Raw genomic sequence first — 23,153 nt, 5'->3', positions numbered from 1 at the left:
TTGTGTCCAACTCAGCGATGCCATGGACTGTAGCCCGCCAGACTCCTCTGTCCATGACATTTCTCAGGCAAGAATACTGGAGTGTCCCCTCTTCTTTAATTGCACTAAGACTGATACGAGCCTCTCATACTGTGGTCCTTGATGTTTCATGCCAGTGCAAATTTCCTTAAGAGGACAGCTACTTCACACTTCCCCCTTATCCAGGACCTGGTACAGTTATATTGACATGTGGGGCACCACCCTGGGAAACTTGCCTGCCAAACACAAAGGCAGGCAGGCATGAGGGATACAAGATATCATGTGGGCACACAGCATCTATTCGTTTTTCTGGCCCCTGCACTTGCAGTCTAAAGGACTGCATATTCCTGGTGTCTATGCGGCAATGTGGTTAAGAAAGTTAATCGATGGGGAGTCACTTATGGCCCCACAGGGGCTTCTCACCTCTTTGGGTTTCCATTTCTCAAGCGTGAGCTGGCCAGAGTTGTGACTGTGACTCTATGGAGTCAGGGAGTCCTCTTCCCTCCCTCCCAGATCAAGACTCATGCAAAACACTGGCAAAGGAGCTAAGTTTACATGTCTAAATTTTATTATCATCAAGTCACAATGCCAATCACATATGTGCGCTCTTCAAAACAGTTACAAACAACAATACACATGGAGAAATTCTTGCAACAAAACACAGTGGACCAACAGAGACAACTGTCACAGTGTCTTAAGGTCTGGGAATTTGGGCATGCGGCCCACTGGCTTGAGGAGACGTCTTCGGGTTTAAGGCAAAGGGAACAGCCTACAAAAGGCACAACCATGCGCTACCCTTGGAAGAATCTCTTAGTTATTTCCTCCTTGGGGGTTCCAGCTTGAGTGCCTCTCTCCCCTCCTACCCCACACCTGTGACTCAAAGTGGTTAAGCCAACTGCTGAAGAGAAGGGACAGAATTAGTGACATTACTTGGGGAGAGACACAGCTGCCACCTTCTCCCTCAGGTTCTGTAAGACAGGGACAGTGGCCAAGTGACCCCTGGCAGATGCAAGTGCCGTAGTAACAGGAATCTCTTCTGCAGAGGCAGCAGGGGAGTGGTTCAGTGCCATAGATAGGGAGGAAAGGAGGGAGGAGCCCTTGCCCTGAAAAGTGACTGCTTTTAGGCCCAGGTGTGGTATCCTGTTTGCAAGGACAGGAGTAAAACTGTCCTTGGGAAAATAAGGTAGTAATACCTAAAACACTTATAGCAGGAAAGACGAGGAGAAGGGCAATTGCAATGGACAGGGACGATTGCTGGCTAGGTAATATTTACCTCTAGAGATGCATTGGTCCATAGCAACTGGAAAAGGGTGTGGTAGAAAGGATGGAAAAAAGAGCAGAGCCCTCTAACTCCACTCACCTCAAAGACTGAGCCCTGAGGACTGTTATTACACACCCCAAAGGTGCAAAGGCTCTCACTCTACCCTCCCTTTCTCACTAAATCTTCTGGTTTGCCATCTCTCCCCACTGTTGACATTCTGCCTTCAGTAGAGAACTAAAGATTATCAGAGTACAGAGACTGATTGATGGAGGCTCAAAATTCTAAAAACCCAAGTCAAGAAAAAGGGCTCCTACCACAGTGAGATTTTCTCCACAATGGGACATTCTGTGCAGACAGCAATGCTTCCACAGTATTAGAAAACTTAACAAACTCTAAGTACACAATAAAAAACGCCAAGAAAAAAACGAAAGGTCAGCTCTTTGTAGACTTGGTGGGGGCAGACTGGCTGGTAAGTTCTCAATTATCTGGGATGTAGGGAAAAGCCAAAAGGGAACCCAGAGGAGCTAGTAAACCAAAGAATGAACTTGTTTAATTTAAAGGCAGAGAGAGTGAAAAAGAGGGGCAGGAGATGGGGTAGGGTGATGGACTAAAAGAATATTAATTTAAGAACAACAAGCCAGGCTTTAAAAATGGACATCTTAGAAAACAAAACAAAACAGGACAGAGCCTGGAGGGGAAGACACAAATTTCCCAGGAGAAAGTGAAGAAGAGCAAACGACGTGGGCTCCTAGACTCAGAAGCCTGTGCTGTCTGGATCTCTGCTCCTCTGAGCACAGTCGACACAAATGCAAATTGAGAATGGGAGAAAGTCCACTTGTTTCTCATTTATCCAAAAGAGCCTATCCTCAGAGGAAGGCAGGAGTCCCCTTCATTCAGTTGCTCGCTGGTAGGAGCCACCTTGGATCTTCAATGCTCTCCTGGCGCAGACAGCCAGTTGTTTTCTCTTCTCTCCTAGGTTTTCATTTCTGCTGTCCTGACAGGAGTGAGAAAAAGGGAAGAGCCACCAAAATGTTACTGGACCTTTCAGACATTTACAAGCTATTTTCAAGAAGCCACATTTCTAAATAATGTACACTAAAGAAATATCCCTTAAACAACACAACAACAAAACCTCCTGGTTTCTGTCCTCCACAGCCTTTGTTTTTTAAAGAGTGGTTTTTAAAATCTATTTATTATTATCATTTAAAAAAATCTTTTGGCCATGCTGCATGGCATATGGGATCTTAGGAGTTTTCCAACCAGGGACCGGACCCATACCCTCTGGACTGGCAGCTTGAAGTCTTAACCACTGGACCACCAGGGAAGTTCTTCCTCCACAACCTTTAGAACTGGCTATGCTATAACACCTCAAATTCAGATTTCCCCTTTTCTTTAATAAAGAATGCCCTCTTGCAGTTTTTCCTTCCATCTTCCCAAATAAAATGCTGCCATACTGACAATGGTTTCCACTCAACCCTACTTAATGCATTCATAAAACAAAGAAATTGGCAAATTTTGGGACTCCTCTGAACCTCCCCGAGACATCCCATGATTACAACTTAGAGCGTTAATTAGGTGATTGTTGAGCGAGTAAGCATGAATATTAGTTTTAAGAACATTCCGAGTCACAATAAGTTTTACACTTACTTTTATTTGATATTAGATTTAAAATATTCAGAAATTCCTATTAGCTGGAACCCCTGCTTACAACCTGAAATCATAAAGTTGAAATTTGTTATTAGGTCATTATTTTTTAAAAAAGGAAAAAGAAAAAAGACCATTTTCCATAGAAACACAACAAGAAAAGGAAGGAAATCTGAAGAAAAGGAAAGCCCACTGATGTCAGATGTGCCCTAACATCCTTTATTCAGAGCTCCTCTCCTAGAAGCTTGCATACCTCAGGCGGTGGGGGCTTGATGGTGACTGGCTGGGGAGTCCTCCGGGGTGGGGAGGGCTTTGGCTGCACCTGCTGCTGGGCGGGGTTATAGTAGGTCACTCCTCCATATACCTGCGATGGGGCCTGGGAGTCCAATAAGCAAGGAAAAGAAAAAGGAATTAATTCATCCAAACTATGCTATAGGAAATATTATTCAAGCACAAAAATAAGAGTATAGGGGAATTTTTTATAATTTATAAGGGGAATCTGTAAGAGTATAGGGGAATTTCTAAGCTGCCCCCCTTTAAAATAATTATTCTTTTCTGCCTTAGTATGTCCTAATATAGTTCCTACTTCTTCAAAGTACTGCCCAGCTTTCTCTAATTCCTACCATCAGCTGACAAACAGAAGACACTGAGTTCAGTGGTAACACTCCAGATACCAGATGGTGTTAACCTGTTGGGAGTTAAACAGCACAGGGAAGGGTAGGGCTGGTAAGTAGAATATGGCTTTATTATGCAGTTAAATAAATTGCAGACATGCCCACCTAAGACATACTAAAACAACTGAATGAAACACTACTTAAAAAATGGAAGAGAATGCACAAATGATAGGCATCACCTCAGTAGCATTTCCAGCTCCTACCATCACATGCAAATCAGTGGCACCGAAATGCTCTCTAGAATTCCTTGAGTATTCTCCTCATCCTATATTCTTGTCTGATTTAAAGGATGTATACTTAGGAAAATCTCATCAGCCATCTCACCTGTGTGTTAGGATACAGATGAGGAGGTGGTGGGGGAGGCAATGCCCCTGGAGCATAAGGGTAACTGGGGTTACCAAAGTTCATGACGCCTGGAGCAGAAAAGTAAGTAGGAGCAAGCAACTGCTGAGGTGGTGGCTGCCCTGGAGACATGGATACTGGTGGGGGATAGAGGCCTGGATTGGGCAGAGGCGCTGGTGTCTGGTGGGGATGTAAACCTGGACAAGGAGAAGAAACAACAATTGAAACAAAAGGTAACACCTTTTCCATGGGATGGCCTGGCTGGACTGTTAAGCACAAACAGGCTCAGATTTTAAGTCCTCAGGATGGACCCAAGAGAAGTTTGTTGCCCATGTAGCCAAAGTGGCCAGCCTCATAAGCAAGCAGCATAGAGCTGAGAAAGTTGGGGTTTGTGATGCCCCCAACACACATCCTTACGTACTGGAAGCATACAAGCAGAGGTGCAAAGCTTACCTGGGTGGGGAAGGTGCATTTCTGGCTGTACAATCATGCCCTGAGGAGGCAGTGGGGCAGGGCTGTCACCATGGGTATAGATTGGTCCCTGGAACTGCACTGTAAGATATCACATTGGGACTCTCATAAATCCTCACTCTTTCCATCAAATGGACAAGTTTCCTTGTCCCCCAAGCCCCTGATAAGATGTTCTCAATTTTCCATATGAAGAAAACAGCAACCAGAGAATGTTTGTTAACCACCATGAAAGGTCACAAGGGAAGTTCAGAAGGCTGGTCTTTTAGTTCACTCCATCCTACCAAGAAAGATATCCCAGCTATAAAAATAAACTCACATGGATCATAGTAATGTCCTTCCATGATGCTGATATGCACAGGAGGGGCAGGGGGCTCTGGCACAGGTCTTTGCCGTTGTGATGAATAGCGTTTGGCTCGCCCACCCTGGACACCCTGAAAGAAAGAAAGAGGTCTGAGCAAGAAGAGTTCCAAAAGGCTGACTCTCTCCTAACGTCCCATAGATACTGCAAAACATTTACTGGGTACATGGCTGTATTAAAGAAGTATTTGCAGGACTTCTCTGGTGGCACAGTTGATAAGAATCCGCTTGCTAATACAGGGGACATGGGTTTGATCCCTGGTCTGGGAAGATTTCACATGCCTCAGAGCAACTAAGCCCATGTGCCACCACGGAAGTCCTTGCACTCCAGAGCCTGGGAACTACAATTACTGAAGCCTGTGTGCCCTAGAGCCAGGAAGTCACAACTACTCAGCCCATGTCCCACAATTATTGAAGCCCATGCGCCTAGGGCCTGTGCTCCGAAACAAGAGAAGCCACCACAGTGAGAAGACTGTGCACTGCAAGCAGACAGCAGCCCCCACTGTCCACAACTAGAGAAAACCCACTGAATACCAATGAAGACCCAGCGCAACCAAATACATACAGCAGTGTGTACATGCCAAAAAAAAATTTTACAAAATGAATTGAAAAACTGATGAAAAACATTAAGCTCTAAACCCAAACCTAAACCATACATTTCCAGAGACCCTAAAAGGGAAACATGGGAAAACTAACTTGGCTTAAACAGTGACCAACTGTGACATGCAACCCTCTACTACGTGCGCCCCTTTCCTCCTCTGTACCATTTCTTCCATCCGGTTGAACTGAGGTGGAGGTCCTGCTCCCATGTGTATATGGTTGGGCATACCTGTAATACACCAAAAAAGTCACTGCTGCAGAGCAGATAGATGTGAACATAACTAAAGATACATCAAGAAAATGACAGGGTGAAGAATCCAACATGGGGAATGGCTCTCATCTTTTAAACTAACAAAATCCCTTGTAAACTATCTCTGCTTTCTGTCAACACCAGCATTTGGAAATTTGCCCCCATTGCCTGCCACCTTAATATAGCAGTAAAGCCTTTGAACATGAAAAAAAAAAAATTACTTCAGTAATGCAACTCAGAAAATGCAAGTTCAAAATTTTCCCATCAAATATTTACCATACAGAATCCCTGGGAGGTTATAATTAGCATATAATATTATCAAACATATTGGAAAATCTCAACTCTAATGTTTCTGAGCAACAACTAGGCAGAGAAGGATGTTCTAAATCTACCTCTGATTATTTCTGGCACAGAGGTCTAGGCTAAAAGTATGGGAAGAGATTCCCCTCTGGTTGAAGATGACTCAGGACAAAAAAGGAATGTTCTGGAGACTGTCTTCCAATAGTAATAAGGCACTGGCACGATAGAGTGTACTTCTCTATCCAAAGATCAACTCCAGGTCCCAGTTTAGGCTAGGCTACCCTAGTTTTTGGTACTCCAAAATTAAGCACACCAGAGAAGGATGCTAAAACTGCCAGTCCAAGTGAGGTTTTCCAATCTAAGTTTGAATTAGATTTCAGAAACAATGGAAAAGATCCTCTGATCTATCTGACTGGAGGAAGAAAAAAAAAAAGGATGGGTCAAAGGGATGGTAGGCAGTTCCTAGTCATGAGCACTATGCTGTCCCAACATGGTATCCACTAGCCACATATGGTTACTTAAATTTCAATTAATTAAAAATGAAAAATTCAGTTTTTCAGTCACTCTGGCCACATTACAAGTATTCAAAAGCATCATCATTACAGAAAATTCTACTGGGCAGCCTGGCTCTAGAAGACTAAAACATTTAACCATTAGCTAAAATAATAAAGAACACTGCCTTCTTCCACTTTTTCTACAGAGAGTGGTAAAGGATTCTGCACTCAAAGCTCAATAGCGGTGACTGATCAGTTAATAGTAAATAGTAAGCAAAGTAGTGGGCTAGTCTTATGTAACAGATAAAGCTGCTCTGAGCTCTTTGGATGAATATACCTATGGATCCATTTGTTTCTTGCAATTAATGAAAATGAAGATATTGTCAGATACCACATCTCTGAGAGACATTAGTTCCATGCCCCTAAGTCCAATGATGCAAAGGGATAAAAGCTAGTCATTAACCCTAGGTACCTACCCCGAAGCTCCCGTGACTGCAGGAAGGCAGGCTGCCCTGGACTCCAATTTTGTTCTGTTATATTTAGTTGTGCCACATCTTGTTCAAGACCCCCTGTAGTAGAATCCACTGGAGCCTCCCAGTTTCCAGTCTTAGCAGGCGTAGGAGGTGTAGCTTCTGGAACTGGAGGTGCTGGGGTCAGCCCTTCGGGTGGAGGGGGCACCTCCTCTGCAACCTTGCCTGCATCTCCAGCTTTGATTCTGGTTCTTCTTGCCCGGGAATAGGATTTCTTTTCAACAGGCCTGTCAGGAGCTGGTGGTGCAGTATCAGGAGCAGGATTTGGTATCTCAGGGGCTACCTCTTCCTTCTCAGGACTGCCAAGCACTTGAGCATCTGCTTCTGGAGATGGATCCCTTACAGGAGTCTGCTCCAAGTGCCGAGACCGGTAACTAGTCTCATGTTTAACAGTCTCACCAGACCGGCCAGCATGCTGTCCACCAGCTTCTGCAGGCCTAAAACCAGTACGACCTTCCTTGAAGCCTCCAGATCGAGAGTAATTCCTGGGAGCCGACATGCGGCCAGTACCTGCAGCATTCCTGTTGATAAATGTCCTGGGTGGTAGGGTGCCCCCAGGACCCTGGTGGCGGTGAGACTTACTTGGCCGCTCACCAATCCAGTTTGGATCTCTTTGTGGAGGACTCCCAAACCTGAACAAAGGGAACAGAGAAATAATAAAAGGGACCACTAGATATATAAACTGTGGGTCAGGCAGACTTCCCATATTCCTCACCCATTCAATTACGGGCCGGAATGGCATTTTTAAAAGCAGAAGTTTTTTTTTTTCCTTGCAAATATCAATAATATAGGCTCCAAAATGTCCTCACCTAGGTTTCCGGATTCTTCGGGGTTTGATATCATCAGGATTGTGAGCTGAGCGGATGTCATAGCCATAAAGAGCAATGAGCTCCTGTCGGGACTTTGGAGCCTGCTCATCTTCCCGAAACTTGTCATGCTCCCAGCGACCCTCATCCTTCCACAGCTTTCGCTGACGTCCCTTGGGTCTGGTTGGAACCAGGGAAAAGTGTCTTAAGTTGGCAGACTCTGCCAAGTAAAGATGTTCATGAAATAAACAGGGTTGGCAGAGAAACATTAGGAACTCAGGTAATCTCTCCATCTTCCCAGACAGGTTATACACAACAGGCCTTCCAAAAGCAAGGGTGAATCACAGCACCGCAGGGCCTGCCGGGCATCAATGTAACAGGTATAAAAATAAGGAAAGCCTTTACTTCAAACTACTCAGCACTCTGGAAACATCTCTCTCCTGTAAGGCCACCTATGCAAGTATTTAGAGGCCTTGAGCCTCAGATTAATGAAGGCAGTTGACATAGAAGTCTGGATCCCAGCTCCTCCACCAAAAGTAACTAAATATTCTAAGTCTTACTTTCCTCATTTGTACAAAGGGGATAATCATAATACTTACCTTAAAATGTTGTAAACAGTAAATAAGATAATACAGGTAAAGCACTTAGTAAAGTGCCTGGCATGTAGTAAGCATGGAATACATATAATACTAACACATTACAGAGCAGTAGCAAGGGGCTGTTACCTGACTTCTTCCTCCTGAGTCTGCCCTCGAAGATCATGCTCAAAAAAGAGCCCTTTCCGGGGTATGTATGCTGGGTTCTTCCGATCTTCATCATCATCCAAATGTTTAGGGCCCTTTTTACCGACTTTGTTCTCCACAGGCTCTGTGCTTTCCTGTCAGACAGATAAAGAGCTCTTTACTCACTCCAAGCTTAAAAGCCCCTGTTCCAGAACTCTAATGGAAATGGAACCCATTTAGTACCTTTGGTGGGTACTAACCTGTCCATCCCCACTTTGCCTCTCTCCAGTCACAGTGCCTTTGGTGTCAGGCTTTTCTTCTCCCTTCTCATCTTTTGCTGAAGAATTAGCAGCATCATTGGCTTCTGATTTCAGCTCCACTTTGGAGTTTTCCTCTTCACTGTACTCCCCGTCATCGCCCTGAAAAAAGTTTCCTGGTACTTTCTTGGTGGTCCCATGGATAAGACTCTGTGCTCCCAATGCAGGGATCCCAGGTTCAACCCTTGGGTCAGGGAACTAGATCCCACATATTGGCAACTAAAGAGTTTGCATGCCTAGCTAAAGATCCCACATGCCGCAACTAAGACCTGGTGCAAATAAATAAATAATTTCCCTTTAAGCTTCCCTGTTAGCTATGGAGATAAGATCCAACTAGTGCATTTAAAAATTTTCCATTCTTTAGGAAAACATTTTCTAACAAATTTTACTATAATGCGAGAATTAAAAGCAAACACTTCAATATTTTTACTAAAATTCCTACTGAATAGAAGCATCGTTTAAAAAAAAATTAAAACCACATTAAAAAAACCTATACAGGGAATTCTCCAGCAGTCCAGTGGTTAGGACTCTACACCTTCACTGTCAAGGGCCCAGGTTCAACTCCTGGTAGAAGAACGAAGATCCATCCACAAGCTCCATGGCTCAGACAAAACACACATACATAAATATATGTGTGTGTATATACGTACACGGCTTCCCAGGTGGCTCAGTGATAAAGAATCTGCCAACGCGAGAAACGTGGGTTTAATCTCTGGGACAGGAAGATTCCCTAGAGAAGGAAATGGCAACCCACTCCAATATTCTTGCCATCGGATGGAGGTGGGCTAAACAACTTAGCGACTAAACAATATATATATGCACACATAAACAAGCTTATATAGATCTCGTTAGGTTTTCCAGTAAGATACGCATGGAACTGTCAGGAGCAGCAACCTCTTTCACTAAGCTTATTGTGATAATCATTCCACGATGTAAGTCAAACGATTATGCTGTTGTTACACCTTAAATTTATACAGTACAATTTTACCTCAAACTAAATGGCAAAAAAACCCAACAAAACAAATAGCTGCAGCCTCTGGGGAAGAAGCCCAGGGCCTATGGATCAGAGGCGTTTAGGTGTCTAAAGCATACAGAAGAAGCTTTCTTTTTCATAATTTCTCTCTCAATGAATTGTCTCTTAAACATGCAGTGCCTAATAACTACACTCTAACTCAAGCTGTTAATTCTCTCATCTCAAAATGTCTTACAGCAGAGATTCCCAACCTTTTAGATTACATGAATCCCCTTTTAGGACCTAAAATTCTCATAGAATCCCATGAGAAATAGCACAGTATAGTACCCATGAACTGAGAAAACACATAATGACAAACAACTGCTATATGTTCAATAATACTTTAAAATACATTAATATTTTTAATTAATTTATATATATAAAAAATAGTAGTATATAACATAGATGTTGATTTGGTCTATAGATAATGGAAACAGAGTTAATGAATTTGCAATCCCTTATCATAACTCCATACTTTCCCACGGCACTATTACTTTCAAGTTGGGAAATAGTGGCTTTCATTTTTTTTAGATCTATGATATGAACACTAAATTTTCTGCCAACAGGAGAGCTCTTTGGCCAATAACTCTGTCTAGAATGATATAATTATAAAATTTTGACTTGTAAAACTTTAGAACTTGTATAACCACTGCATCTTAGGAAAAAAAAATATTAACGCCCAAGTGCTCCCTTCCCTTTCCTTCTCTTGGCATAGCAAGATTGAATAATCCAATCAATTATACTTCAATTTTTTAAAAAACTGAATAATCCTGCTTGTGACGTAGAAAATCTATCCATACAAAGAAGGGTCCTAAGGCCATCCTTTAAATTGAGGCAACTAGAAAGGGTTAGGCAAGAGAGGTGTGGCTTGTTTCAGGTAAGGAAAAAAAGAAGCTAAGATTCATGCTAAGGGGGCTGGCTTCAGACTACAAGTTACTCTCTCATATCCTGGTCCTTCCAAGATTTGGACCTAGTGAGGCAGAGCTAAAGGCTAAGGAAGTAGGTCTAGAGACCTGCTGCTGCTGCTGCTGCTGCTGCTGCTGCAAAGTTGCTTCAGTCGTGTCCGACTCTGCACGACCCCACAGATGGAAGCCCACCAGGCTCCCTGTCCCTGGGATTCTCCAGGCAAGAACACTGAAGTGGGTTGCCATTAAGGACGCAAAGAGATGGGTTCAAAGGAAGGTGGTCTAGTCCCCACTGCTGGGCTAACAAGTCAGGGTGCCCAAACACCTCTGCCCCCAGCAGACATGTGCACTGTTCTCTTATTCTTCTACTGGATCTGACACTCGATCTGTAACAGACCAACTCCAGGCCCAGGATGGCCTAGGAATCTGATCAAAGATACTGAGATTCCTGATGAAACAAGAAGCTCTCAAGCCCTGAGTTTCTGACCTTTTTTCAAACAGGACCTAGACTGCCAGGCTGGCCCAGATAAGCCAATTAATTACCCTTCCCCTTTATTCCCTGTCCAGCCTAAGTATTTTGGCCTCTTGAGTGTTTTGAGTTAGGATTCCCAGAAAGGTGATACTGTTATGAAGCTCACAGACCACACCCACACTATAAGAACCAAGCCCTTATTTACAGCTTTTTAACAACCAAGTACTCCAGATTCTTCCCATTTTCCCTCAATCACAAGAAATTTTCTCTCCTCTTGAGCTGGGAATGGGTGGGTGGTAATCATTCAGTTCTTTCCTTGGTCCTAGATTCCCTGCAGCATGTGTTGCAAGAATCTTGCTTGGTGTGTATGTGACCTTAACTCACTGCTTCTCCCCGCTTCAACCCCAAACCTTCCCCCCTCCCAACAAACACACATTGACTGAATTCAAACATTTGAAAATAGTATCAGCATGATTAATGAGAGAACTTTGTTTCACGCTCTATCCCTTCTTAGTCTGTAGTGGAATGTCAAATGAGGCAACTCTTTTATTCCAAAGGAGAAAGTAATTTTGTTTCCAGGGCAGTACAGAAGATACAAATAGCATAGTGCTGAGAAGACTCCAAATTAGCATCAAAATCTGGTGTAACTGAAGCCAAGGTGTTACCCTAGGGTCAAGCTTCTTTGGCTACAGAAGTGGAAGTGTTAGTGACTCATTTCCAACTCTTTGCCACCCAATGGACTGCCAGGCTCCTCTGTCCATGGAATTCTCCAGGCAAGAATACTGGAGTGGGCTGCCATGCCATTCTCCAGGGGATCTTCCCAGTCAAGGGATTGAACTGCAGGCAGATTCTTTAGCATCTTTGCCTATGGGCTGACATCAAAACCATTTTCCCTACTGCTGCCTTTCCCATTTAGTGAACACCCTCCCAACTCTAAAGCCTAACCCTCCACTTAAGCAACTGCTTCCCTGGCAGAATTCTCACGCAGATGTTTTAACTCATTTTTCCATTCCCCACATATTTCAGAGTAAAAGGGGAATCTATCTTTCTCATTCTCAATGTCTCTTCCAGATCTCTGTCGCCTTTTATCTTTTATTGAAGTATAGTCGAATTATAATAATTTTAATTATTGCTGCACAGCAAAGTAGCATAGTTATATATATATAGTATATACATGGAATATAACTATATATACACTTTATATATATATATATGGGGGTGTGTTTGTATGTATGTGTGTGTATATGTACACACACACAGGTTTTTTTTGGCCTTGCCACATGGCATGTGGGAACTTAGTTCCCCAAACAGGGATCAAAACTGCACCCCATGCATTACAGGCACAAAGTCTTAACTTCTGGATCAGAGAAGTCCCTATACATTCTTTTTCATATTCTTTTCCATTATAGTTTATCACAGGATACTGAATATAGTTCCTTATGCTGTACAGTAGGACTTTGTTGCTTATCCATTCTATATATACCAGTTTCCATTTGCTAATCCCAACTCCACCTCATTTTAAATTCCTACTTCTCTGAGGTTTCTATCATCTAGCTATGTCTTACTTCTTGAAAGTTTGGATTACACCATTTTGCTTTTTTTCTTTGATAAAAGACCTATAGTAGTATTTGTTTTCACAAACTGAAAGAAATTTGAAAAAGATTTTTTAAAAAAGGCAAAAGTGAAAACTGCACTCAGTGTTTTCTTTGCAGTGAGCTGTCATACAAGCAGCTCTATACCCTAAGCTGAAGGCGTGGGACCACCAACCACCAAGCTCCTGCCCTGAGAACTACACTCAGCCTCTTAGCATCAAGCTGCCACAGCTTTGAACCGTGTCTGTGAGCACCGGTGCTTTACCTCAATTTATTTTGTGCATCACTTGCTGAGAAGCGTCCTAAGGTAATTGCTTCTTTGCTTTAAGTCATTTCAACTTACAAAAGGTTTCACAGGGACACTCTATAAGTTCAACGGGAAAACCTCCACCTTTGTCTTTGCCTGGGTCTACCCTGTCACTCATCTGAAAATTATGGAAATAAGCTCACACTTTTCATCTCCACTTCAGTCATCCACTTTCATGTACACATGTCAGACCAGTCTTACCTGGAACTGCTACACATTTTAAGTAAATCTGATCTACTTTAAAAAATCTTAAATTTAAATACCCCAGGTTTTCATCAGTACTGCCACATAAAAAAGAATGAAGTTACATTCTTACCCCACTCCTCATACAAAGATTAACTCAAAATGGATCAAAGACCTAAAACTAAGAGCTAAAGCTATAAAACTCTTAAAAGAAAACAAGCCTTTGGATTTGGCACAGATTCAGCAAAAGCTTCTTTGACATGCATGACACCAACAGACACAGGCAACTAAAGAAAAAACAAATATACTAGACTTCATCAAAACTGAAAACTTAACACCATTAAGGAAGAATAAAGACAACCCAAACAATGGAAAAAACACACTTGCAAATCATATAGATGATAAGAAATAAATCTAGAACATGTAAAGAACTCTTACAACTCAATGATTAAAAAGAAACAAACGACAAAGTGGGACTTCCCTGGTGGTCTAATGGTTAAGAATGCACCTGTCAATGTAGAGGACACAGGTTCGATCCCTGGTCCAGGCAGATTCCACGTGCCACAGGGCAACTAAGCCCGTGCACCACAACTACTCAGCCCTACTAAGCCTGTGCTCTAAAGCCCGTGAGCAACAACTACTGAGGCCTGTGCACCCTAGTGCCCATGCTCTGCAGTGAGAAACCACCACAATGAGAGGTCTGTGCCACTGCAACTGAAGAGCAGCCCCTGCTTGCGGCAACAACGAAGACCCAGCACGGCCAAAAATAAACAAATAAATAATTTAAAAATGGACAAGGTATCTGAATAGCCACTTCTCCTAGGAAGATACACAAATGGCCAACAAGCACGAGACAAAACGCTCAACATCAGGTAAATACATATCAAGTTACCATTTTACACCTATTAGGATGACCAGAATTAAAAAATCAAGACAATAATAAGTGCCATTGAGTATGTGGAGAAACTGTAATCCCCATACATGGCTGCTGAGAATGTAAAATGGTGCAGCTGCTTTGGAAAACAGTCTGACAACTCCTCAAACAACGGAACAGTTACCATATGACTTAGCAACTCTATTCCTAGGTACATACCCAAGAGAAACGAAAACACACATCCACACAAAAACCTGAACATAGATATTTTTAGCAGTATTATTCATAAAAAAATAGAAACTCAAATATCTGTCAGCAGATGAATGGATAAATAAAATATAGTATACCCATACAATGGAATATTGTGTGTGCTTAGTCACTCAGTCATGTCTGACTCTGTGACCCCATGGACTGCAGCCCGCCAGGTTTCTTTGTCCATGGGATTCTCCAGAATTTCCAGGTGGATTCTTTACTGTCTGAGCCAGGGAAATCCCACAATGGAATATTATTCAGCCATGAAAAGGAATGAAGTACTGATACATGCTACAATTTGGGTGAAAACTTCGGAAATAATATGTTAAGTGAAAGAAGCCAGTCATATGTTATCACATATGATTCTGTTCATAAAGAAGGCCAGAATAAGGAAATCTCTAGACACAGAAGGGAAGTATGTGGTTGTTAAGGGCTGGAGGGAAATGAGAACGGAGGAGCTGTGGGGGGTGAGTGACAGTTAAAGGGTACAAAATTTCTTTTTGAAGTAATGAAAATATTTTGAAACTGACTATGGTAATGGTTGTACATACTTGTATATACTAAAAACTACAGAACTAGACATTTTAAACTGGTAAGTTGAATGGCACATAAATTATATCTCAATAAAGCTGTTTTCCCCCCAAATCCTGCCTGTTGTTCCTGTCCGTCCCCAGTTATTCCTTTATTCTTCCCTCTCATTTCTTAAGACATCCGCTTCATTGACATTCCCACCTTTTCTCTGCCTATCAGTCCTCTCCCACATTCGCCTTCTCTCTCTAGACTCTGTGGCCCGATCATTTCAGCCCTATCGGTAGCTCCCTCCAATCCCCTATTCCCATGTGCTCAGGACTGGATCAACCAAACTGTCTGCTTTTCCTAAGCTTACAACTAGACTACTGATCATCACTAAGGGGGATTAAAAAAAAAATCCTACAACTTTATTTATCAGTGCCACCTCCAGCCTCAACTATTTAAACTTCCTTTATCTCAAAATTCCTATACTGTCTCTTCATCAACAACCATTCTTTTATGTTTTTCCTCCTATTATATTTCACAAGGAAAACAAAACAAAGGGAACACCAGCTTCCTTCCCATACACCTTTCCTTCCCACCTCTCTATAATTACAGCGGAAGACAGTTTTCTCATCTGGTTCCTACTTCTTCTCATATACTCAATCAAGGACATCACACACTTAGTACCTATCCTCTCCCTTTGCTTTCCCTTTTTAATCGTTTCTTCAACCTTTAGGCATACTTGATTTTCCAACTCAAAAAATAACACCAAACCCTCTCTTGACCTTAGAGCCTTCTTTCCAGCTGCCATCTCTCTAGCCTCCCTTTCACAGTCTAATTTCTTTAAAAATGTTTCCTCAGAGGATTCTGGAAAAAATGGCAGCAGCATAGTTTTTGATCTCTTCAAATCTCCACATCAAATGGGGGCTTCTGACAGCAAAATCAAAACCCTCTGGACAATATTTACAACAAAACTAGGTTACAAGGTATCCCCCACACCCCAAAATACAAGCACATGAGCAAAGCAACAACTGCCACAAGACCTGCATCAGATTGGTGTCAGGGCTGGAAAAGCAGAGAGCGGTAAATGGACCTGCAAACAGGAGAACTTTGAACTAGTCAACAGGCAGTCAACAGAAAGTAAAACCAAAAACAACAGTTGAAACCAGAAGGGGTTTTGCTGTCTCTAATAGAATGTGAGTTTACGGATCTTGCAGTCAGAAGGTCCGAAAGGGCTGGAGCAATCCAAGCCTTATGAAATCTTAAAATCAACCTGGCTGCCAGGGGTTCCCTTGAGGATAGAGTACCACACTGAAGATAAAAATTGTTGAGAAGAGAATCAGTTCAGCAGAAGAGGGACAAAAGGAATGAAGGAAGGAAGAAGGTCCAAAGCAAATTAGAGAAGGGAACAAAACCAGGAAATCTCAGAAAGCCATATATATATATATGTATGTGTGTGTGTTTTAACACTAGGGGAAAACATCTGAGGAGGGAGTTCTATGAAGTTAGAAAAAGCTACTTTGAGCCATACTTCCTTTGAAAAGATCAGGAAGACTACGTAAAAATCAACAAAAGAGAAATACAGAGATCAAATCCCACAGAAACTTACTAAAAGAAAAAAAAAAAAAGTAGACTAGCACTGGTGGCTCAGATGGTAAAGCATCTGTCTACAATGCGAGAGACCCGGGTTCGATCCCTGGGTCAGGAAGATGCCCTAGAGAAGGAAATGGGAACCCACTTTAATACTATTGCCTGGAAAATCCCATGGACAGAGGAGCTTGGTAGGCTACAGTCCATGGGGTCGCAAAGAGTCGGACACAACTGAGCGACTTCACTAGTGACTAGTGACTAGCACTCCTACAATGAAAGCATGCCAGAAAGACATATGCATATCATACCAAAACTGCAACTTCTATTTCAAAATGAGCAAAAAAAGACCTTAAAAATATTATATATGGCATGAAAGAACATCAACCAGAATTTAAAAAATCCAGAAATGAACTCAAGAAGATATTAGAAATTTTAAAAATCAGTTAAAATATAAAGTCTAGAACTAGAAGGAACACAAACAAGAGTGAATAAACACAGTAATCAAAAGAAAACAGAGATACTACAAAGGATTAAAGAGAAAGGGTCGTTTACTGAAGACAGGAAAAGAGTATTTGGATGTATTTGGATGGAAGTTCCATGCCATACTGTACAGAGCCTCTCATACCTATGAATACTGAACCAGAATGACCGAGTCCAAGACAAAGTATAATATAACTATCGGACCTTAAAGGAAAATATACTGGGAATATCCAGACAAAAATAGCAAGTGACTTATAAGGGAAAGAAAATTAGGTGATCAGCCAGTTCTGTGCAAGATAAAAGCTTTGAGTCATATTGCTATTTTCCATGGCTACCATGGAAAGACAATTTGCAAGAAATACAATGGATACAGATAGCATGGTGAGTTGCACAATGAGTGAGTGACCATCAAAATCTTTTTTAAAGATACACTATTAAAAAAAGGATGAAAAACTAATCTGTCAGACTAAGAGACAGATCAAAATTTAAGAAACAGGCAAAACTAAGCATAGCATCTAGGTATACACAGTTAGTAACTAAGAAGAAATGCAATCAAGTAACAGATAACTACGTAAGGCAAAATATCAAGTCAAACTCTTTAATCTAGATCAGTGCTGTCCAACAAAACTCGCTGGAATGAGGGAAATGTTTTTACCTATACACATGAAGAGCTGAACTTTTTTATTAACTCGAATAGCCACATATGGCTGGTGACTATCCTATTTGACACAACAGAACTACACTCCTCTCTTAAATTTTAGGCAACACATACCAGATATTGCCACATCAACGCTGCACCTGTTCCTCAATCTCAAAACATCCAAAACTTAACCCAACACTGTCCTTCCCGGAATCTCTTCCTCCTGTGGTCCCTTTCTTAGTGACCAACACCATTCTCCAACCTGGGCATTACTTGGACTCCTTTTTCTTTTTTTTTGCTATTACAAATGTATTGAACTTCAACATTATTAGCACAATCTTTTTTCTTAAGGTAACAACACTTTTTTTCCCCTTATAATTACTAGTTTTTACAACAGGAGCTGAATCTCACATGTAATGAAATTGTATTATGATACTTTACTTATGAAAAAAGATTTCTCCAAATGATAAATGCTCAAATGTAAAGGGTAAAGTAGAATTGCAGTGTTAACACAGGAATGTGTGTCAAAAAAACCAAATTAATTTAAATAAGTCATTCTAAATGTTAACATTAGAAGAACTGGGTGAAAAGCCTGTGGAACATCTATATTCTCTTTGCGATTTTTTTTGTAAATGCAGAATTACTCCAAAATAAAATGTATTTAGAAGAAAAGTCCTTGCAGTTCTATTTCATTTACTAATCCAAGGAAAGTTTATTGAGGGCCTATCACAGATACTGTTCTAAGCTCCCAGGATAGAACAGTGACAAAGACAGTCTCAGCCCTCCAGGAGCTTGCATTCTGCTCAGAGCTGAAGGAAATGGATATTAAAATCTGAAGGTTGGATTGCAGACAGGTTATGTGAGGCAGAAGTCAGTCTTGGGACAAAACAACAGAGGACACTCATGAGCAAGAGTCAAAACATTCAGCATTATTCTAGGGCTTTGGATGAAGCTAGAGAAACCCAGATCACCAAGCTCCCTCACCCCATTCCCTTCCCTCACCATGCTGTCGCTGTTCTTGTCAGTAAACTTTCTGGCTCTATCACAGGCATCTGGTCAGGTCCCAGCCCTCACCTGGATCAACATCTCCCTTCAGGAGAGGTCAAACAGTGCTAGGCATCTAAAGCTTATAGGAACCAAAACGGCAGTCTTTCCAGTTTCAGCAGAATTCTCTTCTCTGACTCCTTAATTCAGGCTCCACATTCAATCAATCAAGAAATTGTTATTAATAATAATACCTAAATATCTCTCAAATCTACGTCTTGCGGTGCCACTGCCATTGTCCCTTCTTTAGGGCACTATCACGCTCCTTGGACTACTCTCTTAACAGCTCTGTCTTCAGTCTTCCCTCATCCTCAGATCCTCCTCCAGTTAAGCCTCCAATAGCCAGCCTTTCTTTCTTTGCTGTTAGAGTAACATCCAAACTCATTATATACATAATGGTAAACTGCTACAAAGTCACAATCACCAAACCTCACTGAATACTCCACATTGCCTGGCAGCCTTTCCGATGTTTCCATTCTTTAATGACTACTGCAAACATTACTCACTCCCAAACCTCTCATCCTCCTTTAATTCTTTGTGGGTAACTTTACAACTGACTTCACAGAAAGTCAGTCAACCACCAGTCACCACGTTTCGCCATCCCACAGCCTAAATGGCTGCCAGTGCTGCCCACTTCTGTTGCCACTGCCGCCACATTTTCTGCTTTCCTAGTCTTCCACAGTAGCTTTCTTAACTAGTTTTTCTGCCTCTAATCTTGCTCCCTTCAGATAATTCTCCCCACTGCACACAAAACAATTGTTAAAGACAATAATTTTAAAATATTACTGTGAATCAACCTGGGATGTTGTTAACATATAAATATCTGAGTCTGCCCTCCTGCAAGAGTCTGTTTCAACAGGATTTTCTTTCATGTAGACGTTCCTTGGATCTGACAAACACTGCTTTAAAATTTAAGTCTAATCCATACTCCATATCATACTCTTGTTTAAAACCCTGTTTTACTTTCTTAGAATAAAATCCAAATACTTTTTCAACCAGGCTTATAAAGTGCTTTAAGATTTAGACTGAGATTCATCCTTACCACCAGTTATACTAAATCTTCCATGTCCTGCAACTCACTATCCTCCAATCCCACCCCTTCTGGACGTTCTTCTCGGACTGTTTCCTCTGCTAAGAAAATTCTAGCTAGCTAACTCCTACTCATCATTCAGGTCTCTATTTGAAGAGTCCCTCCTGTAAATACTTCCAAACACCCTATACTCAGTTAGCTGCCCCTGCCATGTGCTCCCAAAGCACCCTATGCGTCCCATATCATGGCATTTAACAAAAGGTTTTTGTAATTACTTAACTGTCTGTATTTTCCCTCTCTGATCTGGAATGTAAATTCCATGAGAGCAGAACCATGTATCTTTTATTCCAGGGCCTAGCACAGCTCCTGGCACTGAGAAGGCATTTAATAAAGAGAAAGAAGTAATCCCTGCATGATCTGACCCCTACTCTATAATTTGCCTTTATTTCTGGTATCCATCCTGTCCCAACGATGTTCCAGCCACACCAAACTACTTCCAAGTTTCCAGATAGTCAACCTTCCCTCCTATCTCTGAGCTTTTGCAGCTATTGTTCCCTCCGCCTAGAACATGATTTGCCTGGCTAACTCCAATTTATTCTTCTCTGACTGCCTAATATGGAATCAGTACCCAGTCATTAACACCTTATTTAACCCAACCGCCAGCAGTTGTCACCAAGTCCTATGATTTCCTCAATGTTTGTCTGACTTCCTTACTAAGCTGTAAGATTCCGAAACATAGGAACTTTGTTACAGTGTTCACTTTTGCATCTCCAAGGCTTAATGGTAATTCTAGTATGTAGTAACAGTTCTACAAAATTTACAGAATGAACCTTTGAATCCACAATCCAATTCTTTCTGTATAAATCAGAGCTCTATTCAACAGTTCCAGGAAACAAGTAGTCATTCTGATAACATCTCTAGTTTATCCAATCAAAGCAAACTAAGTTCACAAACATCTGGCTTAGGGAAACTTTCTGCTAAAGACAGAAAACCTCATCCATAAACTGAGAAATGTTTCTGACACAAACCACTCAGAATCCTACCCTTCTGAGGTCTTCAGATATACTCAAAAAAAATACCCAAATGGTTGGTTTCACCACCGAGGCATCATAAAACGGAGTGTGAAACAGCCTGTGAAGGGCCAAAGAATGTTCTCATTCTCATATTTAGCATCTTATTTTCTTTAGATAGGGGGAAAGGTCAGCTATTAACAGTGTAACACATGTGGCCTGAAGAGGTTTATACAAAGCTTCCCTCTCTATAACTGAACAACACTTTTTATAATAGTTTTTCAGAAGCATAAATGAAGAATGCACAAGTGGAGTAACAAACAGGTCAGATGCTTTCAAACCACAGGTGGGTACAATTTTTAAAACACATTTTCCAACCTACATCATAGGAAAAAGAATCTATCACACTCACTTCTGAATCTTCTGCACTTTCATAATCCGAGAGAACAGCTGAAAGAAAACAGAAACATATAAAGAAAAAAAAATGGAACAGAAATTTTACAAATACATCTTCCAGTGCTTGTTGTGGGTCAAGCTAAAACTCTCATTTAATCCTGACATCAACCTATGAGTCCCCATTTACAAATGGAAAACAGGTTTAAAGAGTGACTTTGACTTTCCCAAGATCATACAGCTAAAACTTATGCTCTTGAACGTTAAACTACAAAGAGCCCCTTTGTGGCACCCTCCCCAAAACCCTTAACAGTCTGCTGCTGCTGCTGCTGCTAAGTCACTTCAGTCGTGTCCGACTCCGTGCGACCCCATGGACAGCAGCCCACCAGGCTCCTCCGTCCCTGGGATTCTCCAGGCAAGAATACTGGAGTGGGTTGCCATTTCCTTCTCCACTGAACAGTCTGAGAGGATGTCAACTGCTGCAGACAGGTGACCTGAGTCTGGGGGCAAAGATCTCTATCATGATGCTACTCACCATCGCCCTCGATGCCATCTTCACTCTCCTGAAGGAAAGAAGACATGGGTTAGTTCTATGATTTCCAGGGGGTGGAGAAACGAAGAATGAACACAAAATGGTTGAAAAGGGAGACGAGGGAAGGTATATCTTTAACAGACAAGATCTGAGGGAGGCCCCATCTATCCACCTCCAGTTCCAATTTCTGAATAAATATCCGCTTTCCATCCGCAGCAGTTCCGCCTGTCCCCCAACAAACCCTCAATCCCTTCTCTTCCCTTGGAGCTCCGGATGCAAACCGCACCGGGATCGCTCTCCTCTTCTCCAACACACTACGCCTCAGCATCTACAGTCAACTCCCAGCCTCCCATCACCACCTACACCCCGCCCCCGGTCCGCCCCGCCCGCGCGCACTCACACACTCCGACTCCTCAGCGCTCTTAGCGCCCCCGCTCTCCACTCGCCGCAGATGAAGGGCCCCAGCTCGGCCTCCGCGCTGGGAAGGCAGAGAGCCGCTGCCGCCGCCTTCAACGCTACCGCTGCAGCTCCCGCCGCCCCGCGCCGGGGAACCGCCGCTGTCTGAGCCGGAGGCACCAGATTCTTCGTCCTCGGTGTCCTGCGAAGCGCGCTGCCGCCGCCGGTCCGCCATCTTACGGAGAACGGCCGCCGCTGGCCAGATCCTGACGTACCCCGCCCGTCGCAGGGGCTGCCGGGAGGCTTGAGAGCCGGTCCCAGCATGCTTCACTTGCGGCGCTGTTCGCCCCGTTTTTCGGGGGGAGGGGCTAGGGGCGGAGCTGGCACGCTGCAGCACGTTTGCGGGTGCGCGGAATTGCGTAATTGGTGACATGAGGGGGCGTGGTGAGGCCCCTGACTTCCCGGCGGTTGGGCCCCTGGCGAGGAGAGTTGCTCTTGGGCGGGCAGTCGGCTCCGGTCCTTGCCCGGCCATCTTGGGCTTGAGTGGATAGTGTTGACCTGTCACAGCTTCACTGCGGCATTAGAGTTGTTTTATGATTTTCTTTTTCATCTCTCATTTCTACCTACGTTTGAAGCAGATCGTTTGACTGCATTCGTTTGCTTAGTAAAAACCACGAATCAAGAAACCTCTGAAGCCGTTGTGCTGCTTGAGATTTATCAGTCTATTTTAAACTAAAGGGCGGGGGAGAAACCAGTTGTCTGTAGGGAAGCCCGAGGATTTAGTGTTGCAGCAGTAGTGTTTCCCCTGTATTCTCATTTCTTCCCCCTTCATGTGTCTTCCCACCCCAGCCATCACCTCCCTGAAAGTGCAGGCTAATACGATGTGCTTCGTCGCTCAGTCGTGTCCTACTCCTTGCGGCCCCATGGACTGTAGCCCACCAGGCTCCTCTGTCCATGGGGATTCTCCAAGGAAGAATACACGGACGGGTAGCCATGCCCTCCTCCAGGGGATCTTCCCAACCCAGGAATTGAACCCAGGTCTCCCACATTGCAGGCGAATTCTTTACCGTCTAAACCAGATGGTAATCTTACTAAAATTTTGGAACCGACTTAGAGATAATCATAGGAACGGGCATTGGTTT

The 23,153-nt window shown here is 42.7% G+C and overlaps 1 protein-coding gene across 2 annotated transcripts; it reads right to left on the bottom strand.

The window, feature by feature from the left end:
- Positions 1 to 564: 564 nt before the first annotated feature.
- CASC3 (CASC3 exon junction complex subunit) lies at positions 565 to 22,688 on the bottom strand. Of its 2 annotated transcripts, XM_004012858.5 has the most exons (14): positions 22,016 to 22,688; positions 21,619 to 21,646; positions 21,103 to 21,140; positions 8,730 to 8,888; positions 8,473 to 8,624; positions 7,751 to 7,927; positions 6,888 to 7,573; positions 5,532 to 5,596; positions 4,727 to 4,841; positions 4,393 to 4,491; positions 3,922 to 4,136; positions 3,177 to 3,299; positions 2,927 to 2,990; positions 565 to 2,273 (listed from the first exon to the last, which is right to left on the bottom strand). In XM_004012858.5, the coding sequence occupies exons 1-13, from the start codon at positions 22,541 to 22,543 to the stop codon at positions 2,967 to 2,969; spliced, it is 2,409 nt and encodes an 802-aa protein (XP_004012907.2). In that variant the 5' UTR covers positions 22,544 to 22,688; the 3' UTR covers positions 565 to 2,273; positions 2,927 to 2,966. The 2 variants fall into 2 exon arrangements, with proteins under 2 accessions (XP_004012907.2, XP_060251569.1); XM_060395586.1 differs by having other exon boundaries at positions 565 to 3,299.
- Between the last annotated feature and the right edge of the window lie 465 nt (positions 22,689 to 23,153).

Source organism: Ovis aries, chromosome 11 (assembly GCF_016772045.2).
Source record: "Ovis aries strain OAR_USU_Benz2616 breed Rambouillet chromosome 11, ARS-UI_Ramb_v3.0, whole genome shotgun sequence".
NCBI classification, from domain to species: Eukaryota; Metazoa; Chordata; class Mammalia; order Artiodactyla; family Bovidae; genus Ovis; species Ovis aries.
This window is presented reverse-complemented; position numbering and strand designations above follow the sequence as displayed.